The sequence below is a fragment of the Eleutherodactylus coqui genome, chromosome 5 (assembly GCF_035609145.1).
Source record: "Eleutherodactylus coqui strain aEleCoq1 chromosome 5, aEleCoq1.hap1, whole genome shotgun sequence".
In the NCBI taxonomy this organism is placed as follows: Eukaryota; Metazoa; Chordata; class Amphibia; order Anura; family Eleutherodactylidae; genus Eleutherodactylus; species Eleutherodactylus coqui.
In genome coordinates, this window is record NC_089841.1 from 246978656 (window position 1) to 247001964 (window position 23309).

The 23309-nt window shown below is 42.8% G+C and overlaps 1 protein-coding gene across 1 annotated transcript in view; it reads right to left on the minus strand.

The window, feature by feature from the left end:
* SUSD1 (sushi domain containing 1) overlaps positions 1-23309 on the minus strand; it is a 133574-nt gene that overhangs the window by 103716 nt on the left and 6549 nt on the right. Inside the window, exon 2 of the mRNA XM_066604430.1 lies at positions 1527-1649. Coding sequence (XP_066460527.1) covers positions 1527-1649 — 123 coding nt within the window. The remainder of the gene's footprint in view (positions 1-1526; positions 1650-23309) is intronic.

Sequence of the window (23309 nt, forward strand, 5' to 3'; positions counted from 1 at the left end):
ATCTTAATCACAGAAATTGTATACTGGGTATTGTTGATGGGCTTGATGGGCATAGTCTTTTGGGAATTCAGAGAGTATTGTATCAGGCATGGAAGCTGATCACTGCCCGTTGGATGCAGCCTGCCCCCTCCACCATGCCTCACCCTTGATAGTAGGAGATTTTGTCGCAAGGACAAGATAGGTTCTATCCTTGGAAAAAGGAATATATCAATAAAGAGGCTGTTTGACTAAAGGCCCTTTTATACGGGCCGACAGTCATTTGGACGACTGTACGAGTGCTAACGTCACTGCTAAGGTCGTGCAGAGCATTCAAACAGCTCGCTGGCTTCTCCGCCGCTTCTCGCTCAGCGCTTCACTTCCTATGAGAAGCACTGAGCATAAAGCATTCACACGGAATGACAAGCCAGCGAGTGCTAACGAGGTTTTGTTAGCTGACTGAAAAGTCAGCTTGAACAACTGCGAATGACAAGTGAGTGACTTTTTTTACTTTCACACTGAACAATTATTGCTCACTTTCATTTGAACGAATTTTGGGCGATAATTGTTGCGTGTAAACAGGCCTTACATTTGGGGAAATTTGGTGAAGATGGTTCATATTGAGTGCTGCTGCAATGAGGTATTGCAGATATGTTGATTTAGAGAGGGTGAGGGATAGAGAGATGAAAAGAGGTTGTTTTTAACTTTTTTTTCCTTGTATGTATCTAAAAAAGATTTGGGGGCGGTTTAATGATTTGATTCAATATAGTTATAATTAATTGTATCGTTTGGGTGGGGTAATGACATGTTCTATGTATATTATGCTCATGCATGTATAAAATGTGTAGAAATGAAAGGGCAAGTGTATTCAAAAATGTAATGCAAATAAAAATAATCTGATTTTTAAAAAAGTCCATGTCTTGCATATTCTATTGCATTAAATATGTTTTTTAAAGGCTTTTTTTAACTTTTGCAAAAAGGAACAAAAAAATCTTAATTTTATTGATTTATCTATTATGTTTTTAAGTGCCGTCTTACTTGTAAAGGGGGCCGCCAACCTCCACATCCAGGCAGAGAGGGAATAGAGCATGTTTGTCTGTTTCTGTGACCACCATAGAAGTGAATGGAGACAGAGATGTGTAAGCGGGTCTTTATTCATTCTGCACCTGGATTTGGCAGCTGGTGAACTATAGGTAGGTATGTGTGCCGGATGTGAAATTTACATCTATCAGAAAATTTGTGGCATATACAGTGGATTTGCAATATGAGTCTAAATTGCGAATACCACTAGTATGACCTAACAAGCATTGGGGTCCATCGCCAGATTCCAGGCTGTGTTCATATTAATGCCAGTCTAGCATTCCTTATTCTACCCCCTTATTACTGGTGCCATGATTAGATTTGAGGGAAGTCATCAGGGGACAATGATTGTAAGAAGCAGCAGGAGATCTATCCATCTATTCTTCCCATGTCCACCTATTTAGTTCTATCTATCTCCAATTTATTTTTACAGATCTGTTAAACTAATAAATAATATTGACTCCACTTACCCAAACAATGTGTCCTCCCATTTCCAATCAGTCCAAAGTTACACATGCAGGAATACTTGTTGTCTTTTTCTTCACATGTGGCATTCTGATGGCATGTTTTACATACATCCTTTGATAGTGTAGCTGAAGGACCAAAGAGTAGAGCCAATTAGGATTCATTATACCCAGAAAACAAATACTATGTAGCAGATCATCTACAAAACAAAGTTTTGCAAATAGCACATATACCTGCAAACTATTTAATGGGCTGCTTGTGTTATAATTCTAACACACTACTGAAATGACCTTGAGAGATAACATACTGTAGGTTTAGTCAACACTAATATTTGATACAATGCATGATGGCAAGTATCCTTCTAGCTAGGTTCACATCTGCATGGGAAGAATATTCCATCATAAGCCAGAAAAATAGTAGCATAGTATTTCTTTCTGCAAAATAATACTAATAAACTTTATTTGTATAGCGCCAACATATTCCGCAGCGCTTACATAGACAGGGGGGATACAGAAAGACAAAAGTACAAAAATTACAGAACCACGGTTACATAGTAATCAGTTGATGGAAACAGTAGGGGTGAGGGTCCTGCTCCAACGAGCTTACAAACTACAAGTAATGGGGGGATACAGAAGGTAAAGGGGCTGAAGATGTGCACAGTATGGCGAGGTGGAGATGTGCATGGTATGGCGGGGTGGACAGTGAGAGATTCTATACACATAGACAATGGTCAGACATTTAAAATCATGTTATTTGTATAGCGCCAACATATTCCGCAGCGCTTTCAGGTAATTATTACTTATTACCCCCCCACCAAGCTGGGTTCTCATTTAACGTTGTGACGACAGAATCGGTATGACTGCAGGGGCGGTTGATGGTGGCTAGCAGGGATTGCAGTCAGTAGGTCAGGGAGCATGTTATCAGGCGGAGTACAGAGGGGTTTGTTTAGGGTATGCGGTATGCTTCCCTGAAGAGGTGCGTTTTTAGAGCACGCCTGAAGTTCTGCGAGTCCTGGATTGCTCGGGTAGCCTTTGGTAGTGCGTTCCAGAGGACTGGTGCTGCTCTGGAGAAGTCTTGGAAGTGGGAATGAGAAGTTCGAATTAAAGGAGCGCTCAGTCTGGTTTCGTTAGCAGAGCGGAGAGCCCGGGCTGGGTGATGAATTGAGATGAGGGAGGCGATATAGGGGGGCACTGCACTGTGGAGGGCTTTGTGGATGAAGGTGGCGAGTTTAAATTGAATTCTGTATTTAATGAGCCGCCAGTGCAGTGACCAGCACAGGGCAGAGGCGTCCGAGTAGCGGCTGGACAGGAAGATGAGCCTGGCTGCCGCATTCAGGATGGATTGGAGAGGGTAGAGTCTGGCGCAGGGGAGGCCGATCAGCAACGAGTTGCAATAATCGAGGTGGGTGTTGATGAGGGCAACAGTGAGCGTTTTTAGCGTGTCCATGGTGAGAAAAGAGCGGATTCTTGCGATGTTCTTGAGGTGCAGCTGACATGTACGGGCCAGAGATTGGATGTAGGGGGTAAAGCAGAGATCGGCGTCGAATATGACCCTAAGGCAGTGGGCATGTTGTCTGGGAGTTATGGTGGCGCCACACACTGAGATGGAGATGTCAGGATGAGGTCGGTTAGTGGAGGGTGGAAATACCAGTAAGTCAGTTTTAGAGAGGTCTCTTTTTAGGTAGAGAGAGGACATAGTGTTAGAGACAGCAGACAGACAGTCTGTGATGTTTTGGAGGAAAGGTGCAGAGATGTCACGGAAAGAGGTGTATAGCTGGGTGTCATCAGCGTACAGGTGGTATTGGAGGCCAAAATGACAGACACCATTGAGAAGACCAAATGGACCCCATTAAATGGGACGCCGTCGGTGTCTCATGTGACAGATCCAGTCTGGACATCATTTTCTGTTGTCTGCTACTCTGCTCCTATGATGGATTAGAAAACCAGAAATACGAGTGATGTGAACATGACTTTAGGATGTCCAAAGTTCCTAAAGTTTTCAACTTAGGCCAGGCTTAAACGACCGTGTCGCTAAAGCATATTCCTCTTACGCAAATTGCCCCAAATAAGCACATAAGAAAAATCACAGCAAGTTCTATCTTAGTGCGTATTACGTGCACATACACAGCCAAATAGTACATGGTAATGGGTGGCACAAAGCAAGTACGCAATGTCATTGCATACTTGCATGCGTGTCACACACGTGCCTCTCATGGAAGGATAGGGCACACCGAATTACGGTCGCAAGAGCCCAGCCTTAGGCTGCCTGTCCACTGGCAAGTTGTCATTGCGAGATCCACAGCGATAAATCATACGCGGGGCTCGCATGATACACTTTTCATAGGAGAACTATGAAAAGCGCAGCCCGACTTCCACTAGCAGAAAATCACAGCGATTTTCCACTCGCATGATTAAAATCGCGGCATGCTGTGATTTGCCACGATTCTCCGTGGTTAGCCTATCAACAATATTGGCTCATGGCGGAGACCTTGTAGTGCTCCCCCTCCCGCCCTGCAGTGGAATATCACTAGCGATATTCTGTCCCGCTCGTGGACAGGCGGCCTTAGTGTGAGAGAACTCATGATTATATATGTTTGTTTTCTTTTTACTGTTTTCAATTACATTTTTTCTCGATTCTACTTTCTTGTGCTGCGCATAAATGAAATCTCAGAAACTAGTTGACAGCATCATTATCTCTTCATCTACTATTTTGAGTACATAATTGTCTTTTGTTGTAAATGTGCAACTAACTCATTAAAGATGAAAACGTTTTTTCTTAGTTTCATTCCTAGAGGAACACCCCCAGAGAAATCATTTGTCTTCTTCCTAGTGTCATTGAACATGTATGGCCAATTCGAATGAATGCAACAGCCAATATTGACCAAAATTTGTACGGCTGCACCTGCAAAACGATCCTTCACCCGACAATCGCTCATTCAGTAGTTGTCCAACTGTAATACACACAGGCGAATCTGGGGAGAATAGGTTTATACTGACCGTGCGCCCAGGCCCTGAGTTGTGAACTTTTGAAGTGTGCTAGCAGTGTGACTAATCTGTGCATGTATGGGGAGAGCGCATGCACAGGCCAGACTGACAAGAGTCACGCTGCTGGGACACGTGACCTTCAGAAGAACCTAGTGAAGAAACTGGGTACCCGATGAGTTTAAAACAGCACTCCTTGGACTTCCTGTTCCCTCACCTCTGAGCCACATAACTTAGTTTATGGGGCTCAAAGGTTGTGACAAATTCCCTTTAAGTGCATTTTTTTTTTTAATTCTTTATTTATTAACATAAGAAAGCAAAAAAACATATGAAAAAACATGACTCCACATCATGAAACAAACATAAAAAGAGAATAAAGAGCAAAGGTTCCATTAACCCTTTCCAATCCAATTTGTATCCCAGTTTTCCTAAGGGGCTTACTCTTTTTCTGCCATTATACAACGGCGCTATCTGCTGGCTAAAGCCAGTACTGCATGAGGTGACACGTTGGATAGGCTCTGACAGCAGAGAGGCTGGCAATATACAGTAAGAGAACCCTGACAGATGGACGTCTTCCAACATCGGAGCTGTACAGCCTTAAATCATAATGTCTTCAGAGGTCAGACAGTGGATTGTAAAGGGTTAAAGGTCCAAATCAAGGATTGTAAATTTCCTTTAAATTGGCCAACAGAATTACTGGACTTACTTTATAAGGGTAAACTAAAAAAAACCCAGATAAAATATGCAAATACTTAATGAATTATGCAAGTACATGCCGAGCAGAAAAATAGTTCAGTTGTATAGCTCACCCAGATTGCTGGGAATCCACATGCTGATATATTTCACAGCTTTATGACCCATTTGAAAGGGATTGCAGAGTCTTGAAACATTGGAGTGTTAAAGGGAGCAATATACTTAAGATCTCTGATTTTTGAAAATTAATTAATTTTAAAATGAGAGAGATGTTGGAAAGTCCAAAGTTCCGTCAATAAATTGGGAAGCGATGTAGGCAGGCTAGTAAGAAAGAAAAGGAGATCGTCCGAATACACCACAATTTTGACATTCTGACTGTATCAATGAACCCTTGATATCTGGATTAGATCTGATTTTCCATAGTAAGGGTTCTAAGGTCAGGACAAAGATTAATGGAGGTAGAGGACAGTCCTGATGTGCAGCATTACAGACTCCAAAAGGGGAAGTGATAATACTATTAACTTTTGTTGATGCCCTAGCATTCTGATCTATCAAATGGAATGAATCCAATTCCTCGTGATATGGCCAAGGCCAATATGACGCGACACAAAAAATAGAAAGGGTCAGTACAGTTAGAATTGATAGACAGCTAATAGTACCATTAGTAGCACAATGAATACAAAGGTTACCAACAACTGTATAAATTGTATGGTAACGAATGCAAGAAGTCTGATCAGTAAAGTGGGTGAGCTTGAAGCGAGAATGTCTGAAGAAAATTGCAACATAGTAGCAATAATTGAAACATGGCTTGATGATAAGTGCGATTGGGTGGTAAATTTACAGGGTTACAATCTCTGTCAACATAAAGATCATTCTCCCCTGCCATAGCTGTAACAGCTGTGGCAGAGAAGAACGATGTTTGCCCATTGAATTCAATGGAGCCGGCAATACAGCAGGTACCACTGAAAGCAATGGGCTGCCGGCAATCGCGGGATGAATTGTCGGGAAGGGCTTAAATATATAAGCCCTTCCCTGCAATTCATCCAGAAATGTGTTACAATAAAAATATATACCGGCGTATAAGGCGACGGGGCGTATAAGACGACCCCCCAACTGTCACCTTATACGCCGGCAATACAGCGGAGCAAAGAATAAAAATCATTACTCACTTCTCCTGGTGTTCTGCGGCGCTGCTGCAGGCTGTCGCTCCCTCCTGGTCCCCGGCAGAGAAGAGAACAGAAATCGCAGATCGCACATAGGTGCGATCTGCGATTTCTATGGCCTAAGAAGGACCGTTGGGGTTCTTGAAGCCTAAAATCACTCCTAACACTCTCCCTATAGCAGCTCCGGCATCAACAACACTTTCCCTGAACTATGTCAGAATGCATCTGTGGCGAGCCGCGGGAGGGGCAGATTTTAATACTCGGGTGACACCTAATCTCGCCAGCCACTCACTGCAGGGGGGTGGTATAGGGCTTGAACGTTGCAGGGGGAAGTTGTAATGCCTTCCCTGTCTTTCTATTGGCCAGAAAAGCGCGCAAATTTCTCAGGGAAGAAAATGAAAGTAACCCGAACACCGCGTGGTACTCGTTACGAGTAACGAGCATCTCGAAAACCCTAATACTCGAATGAGTATCAAGCTCAGACGAGTATGCTCGCTCATCTCTAGTAGAAATACAGGGAGGAAAAAATAACAAAATCCGGATAGGGGTTTTTTATAGGCCACCAAAAATAAAAGAAGAAACTGAAAACGTATTCATAAAGCAAATAGAAGAGTCGTCAAAGCGCAATGAAGTAATTATTATGGGAGATTTTAATTATCCAGATATAATATGGGAAAACGAAACCTGCAAATCTCACAGGGGCGATAAGTTCTTGAGTACTATTAAATACAACTACCTTACCCAAATTGTACAGGAGCCAACTAGAGGGAGGGCCATGCTGGACTTAGTATTAACTAACAAACTGGACAGAATCACAAGGGTGCAGGAGCAGGGACACTTGGGAAATAGTGACCATAATATATATAATTTCCAGCTATCATTCAATAAGAAGCCTTATAAGGGAACAACAAAAAAACCTAAAACTTTAGTAAAACAAAATTTGATCAGCTCAGAACTACTATCGGTGACATTAATTGGGACAACATCCTCAAAAATAATAGTACAGTCGACAAATGGGAGACGTTTAAAAACATCCTAATTACCTCATGTGAGCAGTTCATACCCTTTAAAAGTAAAAGAACTACAAGTAGAAGGAAATCAATCTGGCTCGATAGGACTGTAAGGGGGGCAATAAATGAAAAAAAAGACAGCGTTTAAATTATTAAAACAAGAAGGCAGCGAAGAAGCGCTAAAAACATACAGGAAGAAAAACTAATTATGTAAAGAAAACATAAAAACTGCCAAGGAAGAGGCAGAAAGACTGATTGCCAAAAAGAGCAAAAATAACCCTAAACTATTTTTCATTTATATAAACTGTAAAAGAATGTTCCCTGAGAGCACTGGCCCTTTAATAAATAATGCTGGGGAAATCATAGAAGATGATGGGAGAAGGGCGAGATTATTAGTTTTTTTTCAGGTGTATTCGCGAAGAAAAAAGAAATGTCACACGAGATGCAGGAGGATAAAATGAACCCCCCACAAAATATCACCTGACAAACTCAGGAGCAAGTACAGAGCCCTTTAAAAAAAGATTAAAATTGACAAATCGCTGGGCCCAGATAGAATACACCAAAGGGTTCTAAGGGAACTGAGTGACGTGATAGACATTATTTAGACCGGGGTTGTACCACTGGATTGGCGTATTGTTAGTGTGGTTCCAATATACAAAAAGGGTCAAGAAGAGACTTTGCAAGAAGGGACTCTGCAAGATATTGCCGCACATCTGAGCGGATAGCTTGGCCAGCTGCCATGTCATGCATCAAAGGTTCATTAAGATGCCAATGTGAGGCGGCACTCAGGGCTTAAACACTAAATCTTTATCTCCAATGCCTTGGATTATCAGATGACTTCCACTTTCAATTGCATCTGCATTCTCAGAACGCAGATGCAGTTGAATGCTAATGTAGTGGGCCCTCCATAACTGTCATACATGTCATGTCCTCAGTGTGGATGCACTGTGCAAATTGTCTTGTCATTAGTTACATGTATTGCACAGGTGCAGCACGCAAAAGGTAATGTCTGTGAATGTCTGGGATATGTCTGGAAAATGTAACCAATTGTCTTGTCATGTGATGTTGCCCTATATATGTGTTTGCAAGAGATGTGCAAAGAGTTTCTTTTCTGGCTGTTTGTTCTGGGTTCCTTGAGTTCCAGCCACATAGGGATACCTTCAACCCTCATGTGGTGAAGAATGGAAGCTGAGGAGAGGTATCCTGATGTCTCCATCCCAGGACCCCTACCTTTAGTGAGTGGAGTAAGGAGCCTGCCGTGCAGTGTTCTATCAACAAGTGAGTGTCAGCGCAGTTTTTGAATCAATCTATTTGGATCTCGTGAAGGACTACATGCATGACCACGGAGAGAGTGAATACTCAGCCGGACTGTGGAAGCGGGGTAGCGGATGAGAGGCGGTGAGCACATTTTTGTTTTTCCAAGGGTTTTATTTGTCCACTAGTTAAAGATACCTAGAAAAAAAAATTGGCCACAGAAAAAATGTATCATGTCATTTATGCTATATGATTAACACTGTAAAAAAAACAATGGCAATTGACACTACCGGAAAATGGTACCAATGAAAACTATAGTTTGCCATGCAGAAAGCAAGCCCTCATACGGTGTTGACAGAAAAATAAAAAAGTTATGTCTTTCGAAAAGTGGAGATGAAATTTTCCCAACAATTGTTAGGTCCTTACGGCCGAAATAGGCCCTGTCCTTAAAGCGTTAAAAGAAAATCTTTCTACGTATCTGCTGCTTTCTATTTCAAATATCATTTAGCTTACGTACACGGAGGTCTGATATTTTTAGCAAACATCCATCATCACTAATTTTTTGGCGACAAAATGTTCTACTTGTTCTTTGATTTCATTTGGCCGTCTCTTCCTGCGCTATTGTATAACATTCTAGAACACATTTTCTCAAAGGAAACACTTTCTGCTGCTGCTTGTATACTTTGAAGAGTAGCTGCACTTTCAACTAATGTTTCACGGTAGCTGAAGACGGCCTGCATAGAGGTGTATAGACAGCGCTACAGATCTCTATGAGGCCATCATCAGCTGCCAGACGGACCCGAAAAACTGAGAAGACAGCTGAAGGGACACAGCGCTCCAGTGAGTGTTGTAGCCCCCTCGTCCGAGTGATCAGTGGAGGTCTCAGCAGTGGGACTCTACTGCTCAAAATGTTTGACATGTCTCTATGACTAAAAGTGCAGCTTTGTTATGTGTACATGATATACGTCAGTCTACAGAAAACTGCGTGTAAATCACTACGCACATTGTATAACGTCAATGTCGGAGAATACCAAATGTCACTAAATTAAACTTCCACTCTTTCAGCTAAAATTCTAAAATTGTATTGCAAATGAATTCTGCAATTTCATTTTAGTGTCGCTTTACATGATTGAAAATAAAAAGGTCGAAATTGCGAAAGAATATTAAAAAAAACAACTAAATTGTGTCGGGCCACACAAGCTAAATAGGTCAATAAAGTGTAAGTAAACGCATTTGACATGTCATGGCATCATCAGAGGTTTTGATCAGTGGGGATCCGAATGCTGAGACCCCAACCGAACTTGCCAACGATGGTTCAGAATCATTCAGCGTATTCCTTTGCCTGTGATTGGATTTATAGACTTTCTATTAAGACCGTACACCAATCTGATTAGAGCCTCAAAGAAATGGCCCCCTCCCATTGGTTTGACTCAGCCAACCGTCTTCACAGATGCTTATTCTTTCCACTTACATACACGGACTCTGACCTGCTTCAGACTTGCGCATTGGAGCTCTAATAATTCGGGTACTGGCTCTTCGCATCTGACTTTGGCTTTCTATTTCCTTCACATCAACACATCTCGTTTCTTAGTACTCTCATGCCAGTCTCTTTCTCTCTCAATTCGGGCTTACTGGTTGTCTCATTATCTCTATGTCTCCCCTTGCTGACTCTCTTTTCTCTAGCTGTGATAAACTTCACACAGTCTTTTTCCAGTGTCTACATCAACATACACAAACCAACCACCATCTGTAATAACGCTCTCATACCGGAGTATTCATCACCTTGCACACCCTGACTCCTGGAGTCTCTCTCCAGAGATCTTTTAGTCCTTTCTGCTTGCTCTCAGTCTCTCTTTCAATAACGTACAGAAACATGCACTCTCTTTGCTCAGTGGACCTTTTGTTCTCTCCTGTAGACCTCACTTGACTGTAATACTCTCGGAAGTCCTCTATCTTGGCTTTCCGCATCTCACTGGACCAGCCTTTGGAGAGTGCCACACCGAATGTTTACATAGGTAGCTGGGGCCCTTGAGCTAAAGAGTGTGATAAGCATCAAGGATCCATTGTAATAAAATAAAAGATCTGTTTTGGAAAGTGTTTTTTCTCTGCTGGATACAAGTAAAACTGTGTGAAAAAACATACTTGTGTGGCCTCCTCTAGACTCCACCTTGGCTGAATATAATATAAGACTTTGTGAAGGAGTCAAGGGCTACATTTGTGGCCTCCACAATTTGTCAAGTTGACCCCCAGTGTTTTAGTCCACTGCCTATTAAAATCGTTCTAATATCCCAACTCTAAACTACTGCAGTAATAGCTATCAGTTCGTTAAGGATAGAAATCTTGCACAAAATGTTTCATTCTTGATTCATTCTAGACATTCTATTATTTGTCAAATTTCAACACCTGGGCGTATAAAAATGATGCAACAATCACTACATGGCCACACTGCTGCTTCCTCCCTTGACCTCTTCACAAGAATCATTAACGTAATTATGTCAACATGATGCTCATTGTTATAACCTAATCTCTTGTCGATTTCGGACTTCCTTCCAACTTCTAACAAGCTTCCTTCTCACTTTTAGCTCAACAGGATAACTGATACAAGAAAATATCTACAAGTAGACTGTAGTGGGGGCTGCAATGAAAGACCTCTCCGGACTGATGAGCTCATATCTCTAGTTGACTCTTTGCACTGATTACTTATTGCTTTTAGAAAATGAAAAGCAAAAAAGAATATCTTCACCTAAAATCCTAAATGCCTTGTATAAATAAGGGGTTGGGCCACAATCCAATATTGTATTTATCGGTTAGATCATGCAAGACATAGCAGTTTGTCAATTGGAATAACTTATACTTTAGATGCAGCAGCCCCAACATTGTTTGATTCCTATTCCGAATAGTATTCTAATGTGCCCAGTGGCGGTGGTGACACATGCTAAGGCCAGAGTCACATCTGAGCTGGATCCTCAGTTCGCAGGTTCCATTGCAGATCCAGCACAAAATATCGTAAGAAGTAGCGCTGTATGCAGCGCTTTTTCTTCTGGTAAAATGTCGGCCAGCTGACCGGAAACCGAACTAATCCCAGTGTAGTCAATGGGGTCCATTTGGAGCTGTTTGGTTCTGTCATAAGCTGGAAATCGCAGCATGTCCCATTTCAGTGCGAGTCATCGCTGATGTGCTGGCTCTGCCCTGCGCCTGTGCGGCTGTGTGACGGCTGGCACATCCATAGTGCAGGGTGAAGAGGCCGGACAGGTAAGCCGGGGGTCACTGCAGGGGTACAGAGTCGCATCCTGCTACGAGAATCTCGCAGTCAGAATCCAACCCAACCGTCTGCATTCGGCCTACATATCCACATTTTTTTATGTATCTTTATACATGGTCTACATATTACGTGCACACAGTGTTACACATATAATATTTGTACTTTACTTGTTGCTGTGTTATGCCTGTTTATGTCATATTTTTATATAAAGTTTGAATATACTGATATCCATGTATATAATATACAGTATAATGATAACAAAAGCATCTCTCCCATGAGTTTGGCTGCCTTCACATCTGCGGCGGGGGGTTCTGTTTCCCTGATCCAATATGGGAGCAGGAAAGGGGAATCCCTTATCAGTCTTATGACGAAACCGAACAATGCCGAATGGACTCCATTGACTATAATGGGATCCGTTTGGTTTCTGCTCAGCTGTACCCGAACAATAGAGATCTTTATGGGGCCAGGAGACTGTGAGTATATATATTATATATATGTATCTCTATATGCATATACATCCGTGTACTTTTATTTCTGTAATATATATGTCTATGTGATATGTTTCTATATCCTGTTAATGTTTCTGTGTACTGCATTAGCAGATCAATATCTGTATATATGATCGATGTCCACAAATGTATTCTTGTTCTATATTTAATGCAGATATTGTTTGCATTGATGTTGTGTATATTGATGTCTGTATAGCTATTATATGAACATGTGTATATGTGATAAACTACAATATGTGATATACTATAATGTAATTAATGTCATTGTATTTATGTATTTATACTTCTTATATCCTCACTGTTACCCTACAGAACCGCTGATCTCTGGACCTGGCCTGCAGGGGGCGCACAATGTTTAGCTCCTAACCATAGATGAGGATATTAGAGGTTTAGAGCCGCTCTAGTGACGGGTTATCTAGCAACTATTTCTATATTCCCGGGAAAACGCTTTACCATTGCAGTGTGATTTTACCCTTTACCTGTATAGTCCCTCACATCCGTAGTATCTGTCCATTGGTGTTATCATATAGGGTGATATACAGCAAGGCCCCTGCTGGAATGACGTACATAATGTAGAATAGAAGCCGCCTAGATGTGTACGGAAGTAACAACTACAAGCTATATTAGTTACTAGAAGGTTCTGCATCGCATTGATACTTTATAGTGGACGACTTGACTCTAATCTCACAGATGGTGACAGGAGCCACATTGAGAAGTGACACACGCCACATCTGAGTATCTCCTCTTCTACAAGTCTGGTCTTAGTGTAGGTACCCATCTGAATGAGGTCGCCGTGACGGGGCAGATAGGCCCGCACAATTGGAATAAAATATGCGCCAAGAACCTCACATTTGTAACTCTAGTCAGTAATATGTAAGCTGTATGGGGAAAGGTTGATCATTGGAGTCTCTGCTCATATCAGAAGTATAAACTCACTGGAATGGAAACGTTGCCTGTAATACCATCCCAGGCCGCTGCCATGTGTACCATGTTGTGTGTTTTCGGCTACACATGACAAGATGATTAGTGAGTATCTCGGGTGGAAGACCCCTGCCAATTACAGGCTGCAGACCCCCGAGCATGCGCTCCTCCCTTGCACTGATAGACTGTTGTTGTTGTGAATGGTCCGGCGGTGGTGCAGTAACAACGTCGGGAGCGGAGGAGCAGTACAGTAGAACATGCTGCTTTCTTTTTTGTGCTAGCATATTATGTAATTCCTACTTGCAAATGTGAGCGGAACTGCGTATAGCAATGTATTTAATTGCCTGCGAATTAACATGTATCACATGCACATACAGCGCACGCATAATACGTGGTAATCATACACTCATGTGAGCCCGGCCTAAGAGGCTACAAAGAAATATTCACATAGTCCAGGAAATTAGTCATCTTTGGAAACCTTATGCCAAGCGGCTAGATCATGTATGTAAATTTGTTTTGCAGCTGTATGCACCATGGATTATGTATGGGTACGGGTACAGGCGGGGAAGGGGGGGCTGAGCTGAACTTTTGCACTCAGGCCCCTGGTTACGCCCCTGCTTGGGACCATTATCTTGGTTGCAGCATAGAGATCATGCGATGGGCATATTGCATGTTCACAGGCATGGGAGGTTGAGGATAATGAAATGTAGTTGTATAGCAGCCATGAGGCCCTACAGAGATGCAGAATGGTTTGACCGATGACCAGTCCCTCTCATAGCAGCACAGTAGGGCAAGCCACATAGTCTACAGCCACTTTGGCACAAACATCAAAATCCCCAAACCCTGTTAAGGACTTCACTGTAGGGTACAGCCACATGTATCCAATAAATCTAGTGTGGTGCAACATTTGTATCTTACTCTGCAGCCTCTCTTACACTTGTTGGCGGGATCACCATAAGATGTTGCAATGAATAGTGGTTGATGACCCTGGCAGCAGTGCCAGATCTGGCACTTAACACCCTAAAGAGACAAGTCCAAAGACAGGAGTAGTGCCTTCAGATGACCAATGGGATACCTTGGATGCGATGCATATTTCAATGCCTTGAGGCACTGTATAGAGAGAACACCTTGAATGACCTGGAAAAAAATCTAATCTCATAGTCAATAGGACGGGAGGCCTTCTACCTGCATTTAATCAGCTTTCAAAGTCTGTGGAGAAAGCTATGTATGCAAGATATAGAGGTTTATGTTGCCATGGCTGATGTGGACTGAGTGGTCAGAAACCAATTTGTAGTTGGACTCAGCAGTAGTAAGCCTCTGGCAGGCCTTGAGCTGCTTTTTCCGAGCAAAAAAGACCACAATAGATGCAGTTTTCCAGGAGGCGATCAAATGTTAGTGGGAGGACAATGACAACGGAACTGTGGCAGTTCAAGGCCCATAGTCTTCCTCTGTTCCTAAGACTATTTCAGAAGATGCCACATCAACCCTTCATGGCCTGATTCAGTAAGGGCCTGATTGAGTATAGGGCTTTGTGTAGAGCTAACATAATGGTGTAGTTAGCAACCATGAACAACTGATCGCCAATGACCCAGACACTCTTCACCCATGTTAACCAGGCACAGGAGTGCTCTTCTCAAGTGACTGAATGAAACTAGAAGAGCCCATTATGCTGAGCTGTGTCACCCAATTATATAGGCTCTGTAATAGTTCCAAGAGGAACCAACAAAAGGGTATTTGGTGGAACAGATTGTTCGGCAAGAATAGACAGTTAAGTACGGAAATAAGTGCAACCACTTGAAAGAAAGGCACAGTGAGGGTCCTCAATGCCGGTAAGGGGTATGGTTTCATCAACTAGAGTGACACTGCCCATATGATCAGTCTCAGAGGGAGAGACATGCTGAAGTTCATTTTAGTGGAGGGAGAAAAAAGTGACTGGACTTCCTGTGTCACCGCTTATGCAGAATGATTTATCGTTAATGCAATCCTTAATGTCCCATAGAGAATCATCCCTGTTGGAAGCCCATCCCTGATTTATCCAGGGGAATACAATAATTTTTTCAGCGTCACAAAATACGTGATCAGCTGACAAACGCACATTTGCAGATTCGTTGACTGATTGGGTGCAGCTACATATGGCGCAATTGTAGTGGCGCAGAGTTGGGGTGTCTTTAGAGTAGGTGTATGTCCGCTTCGTGTAAACTGTCTTGTGTGCACTTGTGTTGATCTATGTTCTATGTAAGTGCTAACAAGCTTTGTCATCACAAAATCTGTCTTACCTAACTTGTTTGTTGTGAGTGGCATTTTGAGAGTTTAGAAGAAGTTGGGAGGCAAAGACTAGAGTAGTGAGAGAGAGAGTGTGCAGAGATGTAGTCGGTGGAGGTGGACGTGTCAGCAGTAGGCTGAAGCTCGTTTTGATTCTGCCTGCGCACAGCTGTGGGCCTATCTAATTTGCCATGCAATATTTCCCCTATGGGGACTGAAGCTCACAGTAACAGTTCCTACTATGACAAGTCGGGAGGACTAACTAGCAAGCAAGAAAAGGCAAGAATTGTGTGCTAACCCACAGTGTCAGAAGTGCATCCCCTGGGATCATCTTGCAGATAACTTAGACAGAGGTCACCCAGATTATGGGACGGAAAGTGTCTCCTAGAAGAATGTGTGTGTAACAGAGTTGAATCAGAAGGAAGCTGCCAGAAGTGTTGTGTCTGAGACTGTCATCTTGCTTTATACGTGGAAATCAAAGTTGGACTATGTTAGTAAAGAAAACTGTGTACCTCTGGTTCAAAAACTCTCTCTTCATCTGTGGACTCTTTTATTTAACAACAGGCAACCTTTTGCTTGAACAGAGGTACTGGCGTCACGTGACAACACCGTTAAGACTAATCACCATCTGTCTGTGCATTTTGCATTGCACGTGGCAGAGCAGCACCACGTTACGCCATTGTTGGGGAGATATTACAGAGCCACCCGTGACAACCATTTTGAGAACCCCGTGGTCTCACCCACAACAGCCGGCGTTCCGCCCAGACGCCGCACAATGATTGCTTTTGATAAGAATAGTACAGGATATACGATATGTCAGCAGACAAGCACCTTAATGTAGTTCTGTTAAACAACAAATATTAGAACTCCGTAACAGCATGATTATTGAGCGAATAATTGTTAGATCGAGTGATTTACACGAGAATTGTTAGGTGTAAACATGTGCAGCAAGCAAGCAATCAGCAATAAATCGTTAGATTATTGCTGATTGGATCTTTTTTGTGGACCTAAAAATCAGCATTCGTTGGCTGCAAATCATTTCGTGTAAACAGGCGTTTTAACGGTATATTGAATGGAAAGCGGTAACAGAAGGGTTGACTAGAGGAGTGGTTATGTTTGAATGAACACACAAAACTACCCAATGTTTTTTTCAGTATAAATGCCTAGTGAACAATATACGATCGCTACTTCACCGTTGGTTGTGTGTTCGTTCTAATTTATCTTGCCATGTAAAACGACCCATAGCGAATAACGCTGTTATCATATCTGGTCATGTGGTTCTTTTTCCTGCTCCGTTTGGGAAGCAGGGAAGGGGAATCCCTTGGCGAATGAGTCCGCCTTATGACGGAACCAAAACGCACCGAAGAGACCCCATGGACATCCATTCAGTTTTTGCTCAGCTGCCCGACATTTTACCGGAGGTTCCGGCACAAATGTGAAGGCAGCTTAAATCTGCATCCACCAATCATATCTAATCAGACAGTTTACAATTGCCTTGAAAATTTGTAAATTTGATTTTAGAATTCTAAATAGTTCATCGTCATATATGGTTATAATGGGCGACGTTTCCGTCCACATCAGCTAGCTCACCAAGAAGCCTATAGACAAAGGGGGAATTCTGTGCAGGAGAGAACGGCATTGTTTAACTTGAATGCAGTCACAAGCAGATGACAGCTGCCCAGCGTTACCGGCAGGAAGTATTACAGAGGGATCTGGTGACTTCAGAGGACCATTGTTAACAGGAGAAACAGCTTGAAAAGGAGGCAAACAGGAAGGTAAGCATGAACTTTATCTATAGCAGGTGCTAACAGCTGAAACCCACCAGATTGGGTGCTTTTAGACCACATATGTCAAACACAAACCGAATCTGTCCCAAATCCTCATTTTGTATGGCTGTGTAACAACCTAACAGGAATTCTACTTGCCCAGTCTGCAGCTCCAGTCCAGTGGCAGCACAGATGCCGAGGCGAGAGGTCAGCGGTCATAGACTCAACAGCAGTTGCCACCGCCATACCAGCTCTGCAGGCTGAGTGAGTAAAATGCCTATGTAGTGGCCCAAAGTCTATATTTCTAGCCCCTACATAAATGTCATACATGTCATGTCTTCAATGTGGATGCGCTATGCAAAGTGTCTTCTCTGCTGTTATGTGTATTGCACAGCTGCAGAATGTGAGAGGTTAATGTCTGAATGTGGCTCGGATATGTCTGGAAAATGTATCAATTTATGTCCTGTCACATGGTGTGCTAGAGACTATAAATGTGAGTGTTTGAGAGCGGGAAAGAGTCTTTCAATCATCTTCTACGGTTGAGTGGGGAGCGAATTGCCGGCCACATGGGGGTACCTTCAACCCTAATGTGGTGAAGTGATGGAGGAAGAATAGAGGTATCCTGAGGCCTTTTACTCCAGGTACCACCTCTAAGGAGAGACTGAAGTGGAGAGTTTGCTGTGCAGAGTGTCTTCAAGTGTTGAGTGAGTGTCTGTGGAGTGATCTTGCCCTCATCCTCCTCTGGACTGTTCCTCTTCCAGGAGTGGTTCCTTACAGATAACGTGGCATGTAGGACCGGTGGCATCCTCTTTCTCCTCCCTGACCTCACAATCTCTGTCTTGACTGCAATGGCGTGTGTAATATTGTACTCTGACAAGCTTCCAGTAAAGGTTTCCAATCACTGCCCATTCCCAGTGATTGAGGTATTCAAGTTTCAACTATGTGTGTGGACTCTCTTCATTTAGCTGCCAAGTACAAGCTACAGTGAGACGGAATGGTGGTGTCACGCGTGACAAATGTACAGTACACCACACGTATCCAGGTATCCGCTGCGGTACTTGGGCCGAGGTTGCGTGTGTCTCTCCAGGGAGGAGTCTGGTAGAGCCACCATGACAAATGCCAACTCTACCCTTCCAGCTCCTCAGTGTGGGCCTCGTGTCTAGTTGGTCGTTGGGACGCTGCACCTGTAGAGATGCGTCCCTGAAGGGGTGTCACTATTACTACTGGAATGGCAATGGGGGTCACTGTTACTAGTGGGGCCACTATGGGGGCCACTATTACTACTGGGCCACTATGGGGGACACTATTGCTACTGGGACTATTATAGCAGTCACTATTACTACTGGGGCCACTATTGGGGACACTATTACTACTGGCCAGGGGTGTAACTATACAGAATGCAGAGGATGCAGTTGCACCTGGCCTAGGAGTCTCAGGGGGCACATAAGGCCTCTCTTCTCCATATAGGGAGCACAGAGCTATAAATAAAGCATTATAATTGGGGGCCCTGTTACAGATTTTGCATTGGAGCCCAGCAGCTCCAAGTTTCATCTCTGGGGCTAGTATGGTGGTCACTATTACTACTGGGACTACTATGGGGGTCACTATTACTATTGGTTCCACTATGGGGGACACTATTACTACTAGGACTAATATGGGGGTTACTGTTACTATTGGGACTACTATGGGGATCACCATTACTAGTGGGGCCACTATGGGGGACACTATTACTAATGGGACTAGTATGGGGGACACTATTACTACTGGGACTACTACGGGGGACACTAATGCTACTGGGGTCACTATGGGTGTCACTGTTAGTGCTTGTTCACATAAATGGAAGCACATTGTGATTGTGCAAATACAATGTGTATTTGCGCAACCAGAAAATAGCTTACCCCATGTTTTTTGAGTGCTCAGACATGTTTTTATGTGCGCAAATACACTACGTATTTGCACATGCAAAAAAAAATACAGATGGGCCAATTGAAATGGTGCACAAACACACAGTAAGTACACAGGTTTCCCGTGTATTTGCAGCGCCCATTCACTTCAATGGCACCAAAATACATCATGTCTGTGTCATAAGCGTGAAAAAAATCCACTTATGTGAACAAACCATTTGAAATCAGTGGGTTCTATTACCTTCATAAATACATGTGCAGCACAAATATGCTTCTTGAACAAGCCGCTACTATACAGTCTTACAATTACAATCGGCCCATTTGCCATGGCAAACTGAGTGGCTCAGAAACTCTTGCCTGTTACAACCGTCGCGGTATTGGTTGAAACGATAGTATACACTCTAAGTTAGACATGGATAACACAAAAATGGAAAAAGGAAACACAAAACGGGGAATCTATCCCCAAACCTACTTATACGAGAAGACCCTACTTGATGAGGGTGGCCTCACGTCAGGAACCTGGGGTGACCCTGACTTTCCCTGGAGCGTGACAGGGAATAGTGGGAAAAGTAAGACTGCATACTAAATATATACAACCAATGCAACTGAAGTGCAGGAAAAAAGAAGTACAAACACCCCAGATAAGTAGAACAACAGCAGACTTATCCTAACTGAGATGCAGTTCCAATCCAGGAGCCACAAACAAGACCATAAAAAAAATCCAAATAGACGTTCCATTCAGAAGAGCTGGTTTAAATAACTAAACAACACTGACTGACCGAGCAGCCAATTATCTTAGCCAGTCAATCAACCCCTTAACAGTAAGGGGTTGTCCAGTTGCAAACTATTGATGGGACCTATCCATTCCCACTAATGTGTCCAGGCTTGGTATTACAGGCTAAGTTTTCATTCACTTCAATGTCTACTTGGCTTGCAATACCAAACCTGGCCACTGCAGTAGGAACAGAGCTTTCTGCTTCCCGCAAACATCAGCTCAGTACTCTAGCCCAAAAAGCAGATGCCCAGTAGGTATTCCGGATGGTGGACTCCTGTTGATCTACTATTGATGGCCTATCCTGCAGATAAGTCCATCAATAGTTGGCAAGTGAACAACCCCTTTAAATCTCTGCTGACCAGTGCTGACAGGAAATGCACATGTGCCAATATGGCACATCATGTGAGCTTTGACCGATGCCGTAATGCCACCCCGGATCCATGACCATGAACACTTCCATGCCCAACATACTGCGACTTTGCTCAGCTCTAAAATACATAGCATGGGGAAATTACAGGCAAAAGGAGACAACAGAAGGAAGAACAAGGGACCAAACTCAAGTGTAGATAAGACAATGCAGAAGTGGAAAGATTAACCTCATTTTACCTCCTCCAGGCTCAACAAGTGTAGTCCTCTGCACTGACAGTCCTTGTCCACCAGGCATTCAGCTGGTCCGCAACAGGCACTGCAATAACCATCTCCCAGTGCTGTCAGTGGCTTATCCACTCCAAGCTCTCAGGGCGGATGAAAGAGACGGCAACCCTTCAGTCTAAAACTGATGGCCAGGAAAACCCTTTGAAGGAGGACCTCTGAGCTCTCCAGAGAAGAGAAGAGTATGGTGGAGTGACTTCTGCTGAGAATATCATTTAAATGAAGGAAACAGAAAAGAAATGTAAGGTTCTGCCAGTCCAAGTTTCCCCACCGTATATAACGGAGCTCAGTAATGTAACTTGCAGAAAATTAGAAACCATGAACCCTAGGCACAACCCTTTTGACCAAAAAGGTCATTTAGTTAGCCCCTTAGTGACGGAGCTTTTTTTGCTTTTTTCCATTTTCGTTTTTTCCTCCCCCCCTTTTAAAAAATCGTAACTCCTTTATTTATCCATCGCCGTCGCTGTATGATGGCTTGTTTTTTTGCGGGATGAGTTGTATTTTTGAATGGTACTTTTAAATGTACCATATAATGTACTGAAAAACTTTAAAAAATTCTAAGTGGAGAGAAATCGGAAAAAAATGACATTCCGCCATCTTTCAGTGCATCTTGTTTCTACGGCGCACAAACTGTAACAAAAATGACATGATACCTTTATTCTATGGGTTGGTACGATTACTACGATACCAAACTTGTATAGTTTTTTTTTTTTTGCTGTAGTACTTTTTTTTTTTTTAATATTTAATTTTTTAAAATTATTGTCTGTCTCTATTTTCTGCGCACAATAACTTTTTTATTTTTTTGGCGACATAGTTGTGTGAGGGCTCATTTAGTGCGGGATGTCCTGACATTTCCATTGGTACCATTTTTGTATACAAACAACTTTTTGATCACTTTTTATTACATTTTTTCTTGGAGACAGGGTGACCCAAAAAGCTCATTTCTGCTGTTCTTTTTTTTTTCTCGGACGACGTTCACGGAGCGGCATAAATAATGCATTTCTTTCCGAGATCGGACTTTTACGGATGCAGCGATAGCAAATAAATATTTTTGCTTTATTATTTAGATTCTCTTATTGCAAATATGACAAAAGTTTTTTTTTAACTTTTACTAATTATTTTTAAAAAAAGTAATAAAAGTTTATTGTTTTTTTTACACTTTCTTTCATTCCCCAGGGGGGACCACAATAAGCAATGCTTTGTTCGCTCTTGCAGTATGACGTAATGCTATAGCATTACGTCATACAGCTTTTTAACAGGAAGTTTATCAAGCCACCCCACGGGGATGGCTTAATAGACAGTCTCCTACGGCATCTCTGCGGCTTTCAGAAGGCCCCCAGTTGCCATGACATCTGCACCGCTCCCCCGATCTCACAACGGGGTGGGCTGTACGGGACCCCCAAACATTGTTCAGGGGATTTAAATGGCGCTGTCAGAATTTACAGCGGCATTTAAAGGGTTAATAGCCACGATCGGCCATGCGGCTGATTGCAGCTATTTCCCACGGGTGTCAGCTGCAATAAACAGCTGACGCCCGCGTTGTATGGCGAGAGATAGCGGCGCTATCTCCCTCCATACACATCCTGCAATGGCAGGACGTAAAAACACTATTGGGTTGTCACTAAGGGGTTAAGGAAATTAACCCGATTCTTCTTTATTAGTTAATAAAAACAGTCAGTATTAACACATTTCGGGGACCCAACCCGTTCCTCAGAAAATGGCTTGACTAACTGTGGTAGAGTGGATGAACCGATAGTTTCCGAACTTGGAGGAGAAAAATGACAAGTGCGGAAACTATGGGTTAATCCATCAACTGCACCTAATCCAGTCGTCTTCTCAGGAAGGGGCTGTGTCCCCGAAGCGCACTAATACTGGCTGTTTATTAACTAATAAATAAGAATTGAGTTATTTCCCTTGACTCAATGATCTTCAGTAATGGCAGGAAAGACACGGCACAAAGTTATAGGAGAAGGTCATCTAGAATGGTTACTGCACGGGGATACGAGGATTTACTAAAACGGACAAGTCGGCACAGCTGATCTTCACATGACTACCATCATGAGTCGAGATGAGTGAACTCACCAGGCTGATTGGAGTATCCATTCCTAAATTCATTCTGCGTCTCTTTACATTTATTTCTAAAACATTATGTGCTTTGTGAGAATAAAGGGAAGTTACACTTGCTGTAAAATCACAATACAGAAAATCCATCTTTGTTTTTGGGCCTTTATAGTTTGCGGTCAAATGACAAAAACATCACAATCGATGAAAAAGAGAGAAGTTTTCTGTTTCCTTCTTCTATGAGGATCTACCATAAGTGTAGTTAAATACTCTTTATGTGAACCACTTCTCTATTATTAAATATGATGAGGAATAAGTAAAAGCATACGAAATCCTAAGACCTCATGCATACAGCAAAACCATGTGAACTGAGCCTGGACGGCAGAGCATGCAATGGCGTCTTACAGGCCTGCAAGCACTCTGGTTGCCGCCGTATAGCACATCCATGATAAGGTAATGGAACATGCCATATGAATTAGACCCATAGATTTGTATGGACAACATATTATGGATCCGTACAACATGAAACTATGTCTACTTTATGAGAGACGCTGACTCTCTCACAATTGGAGCTTC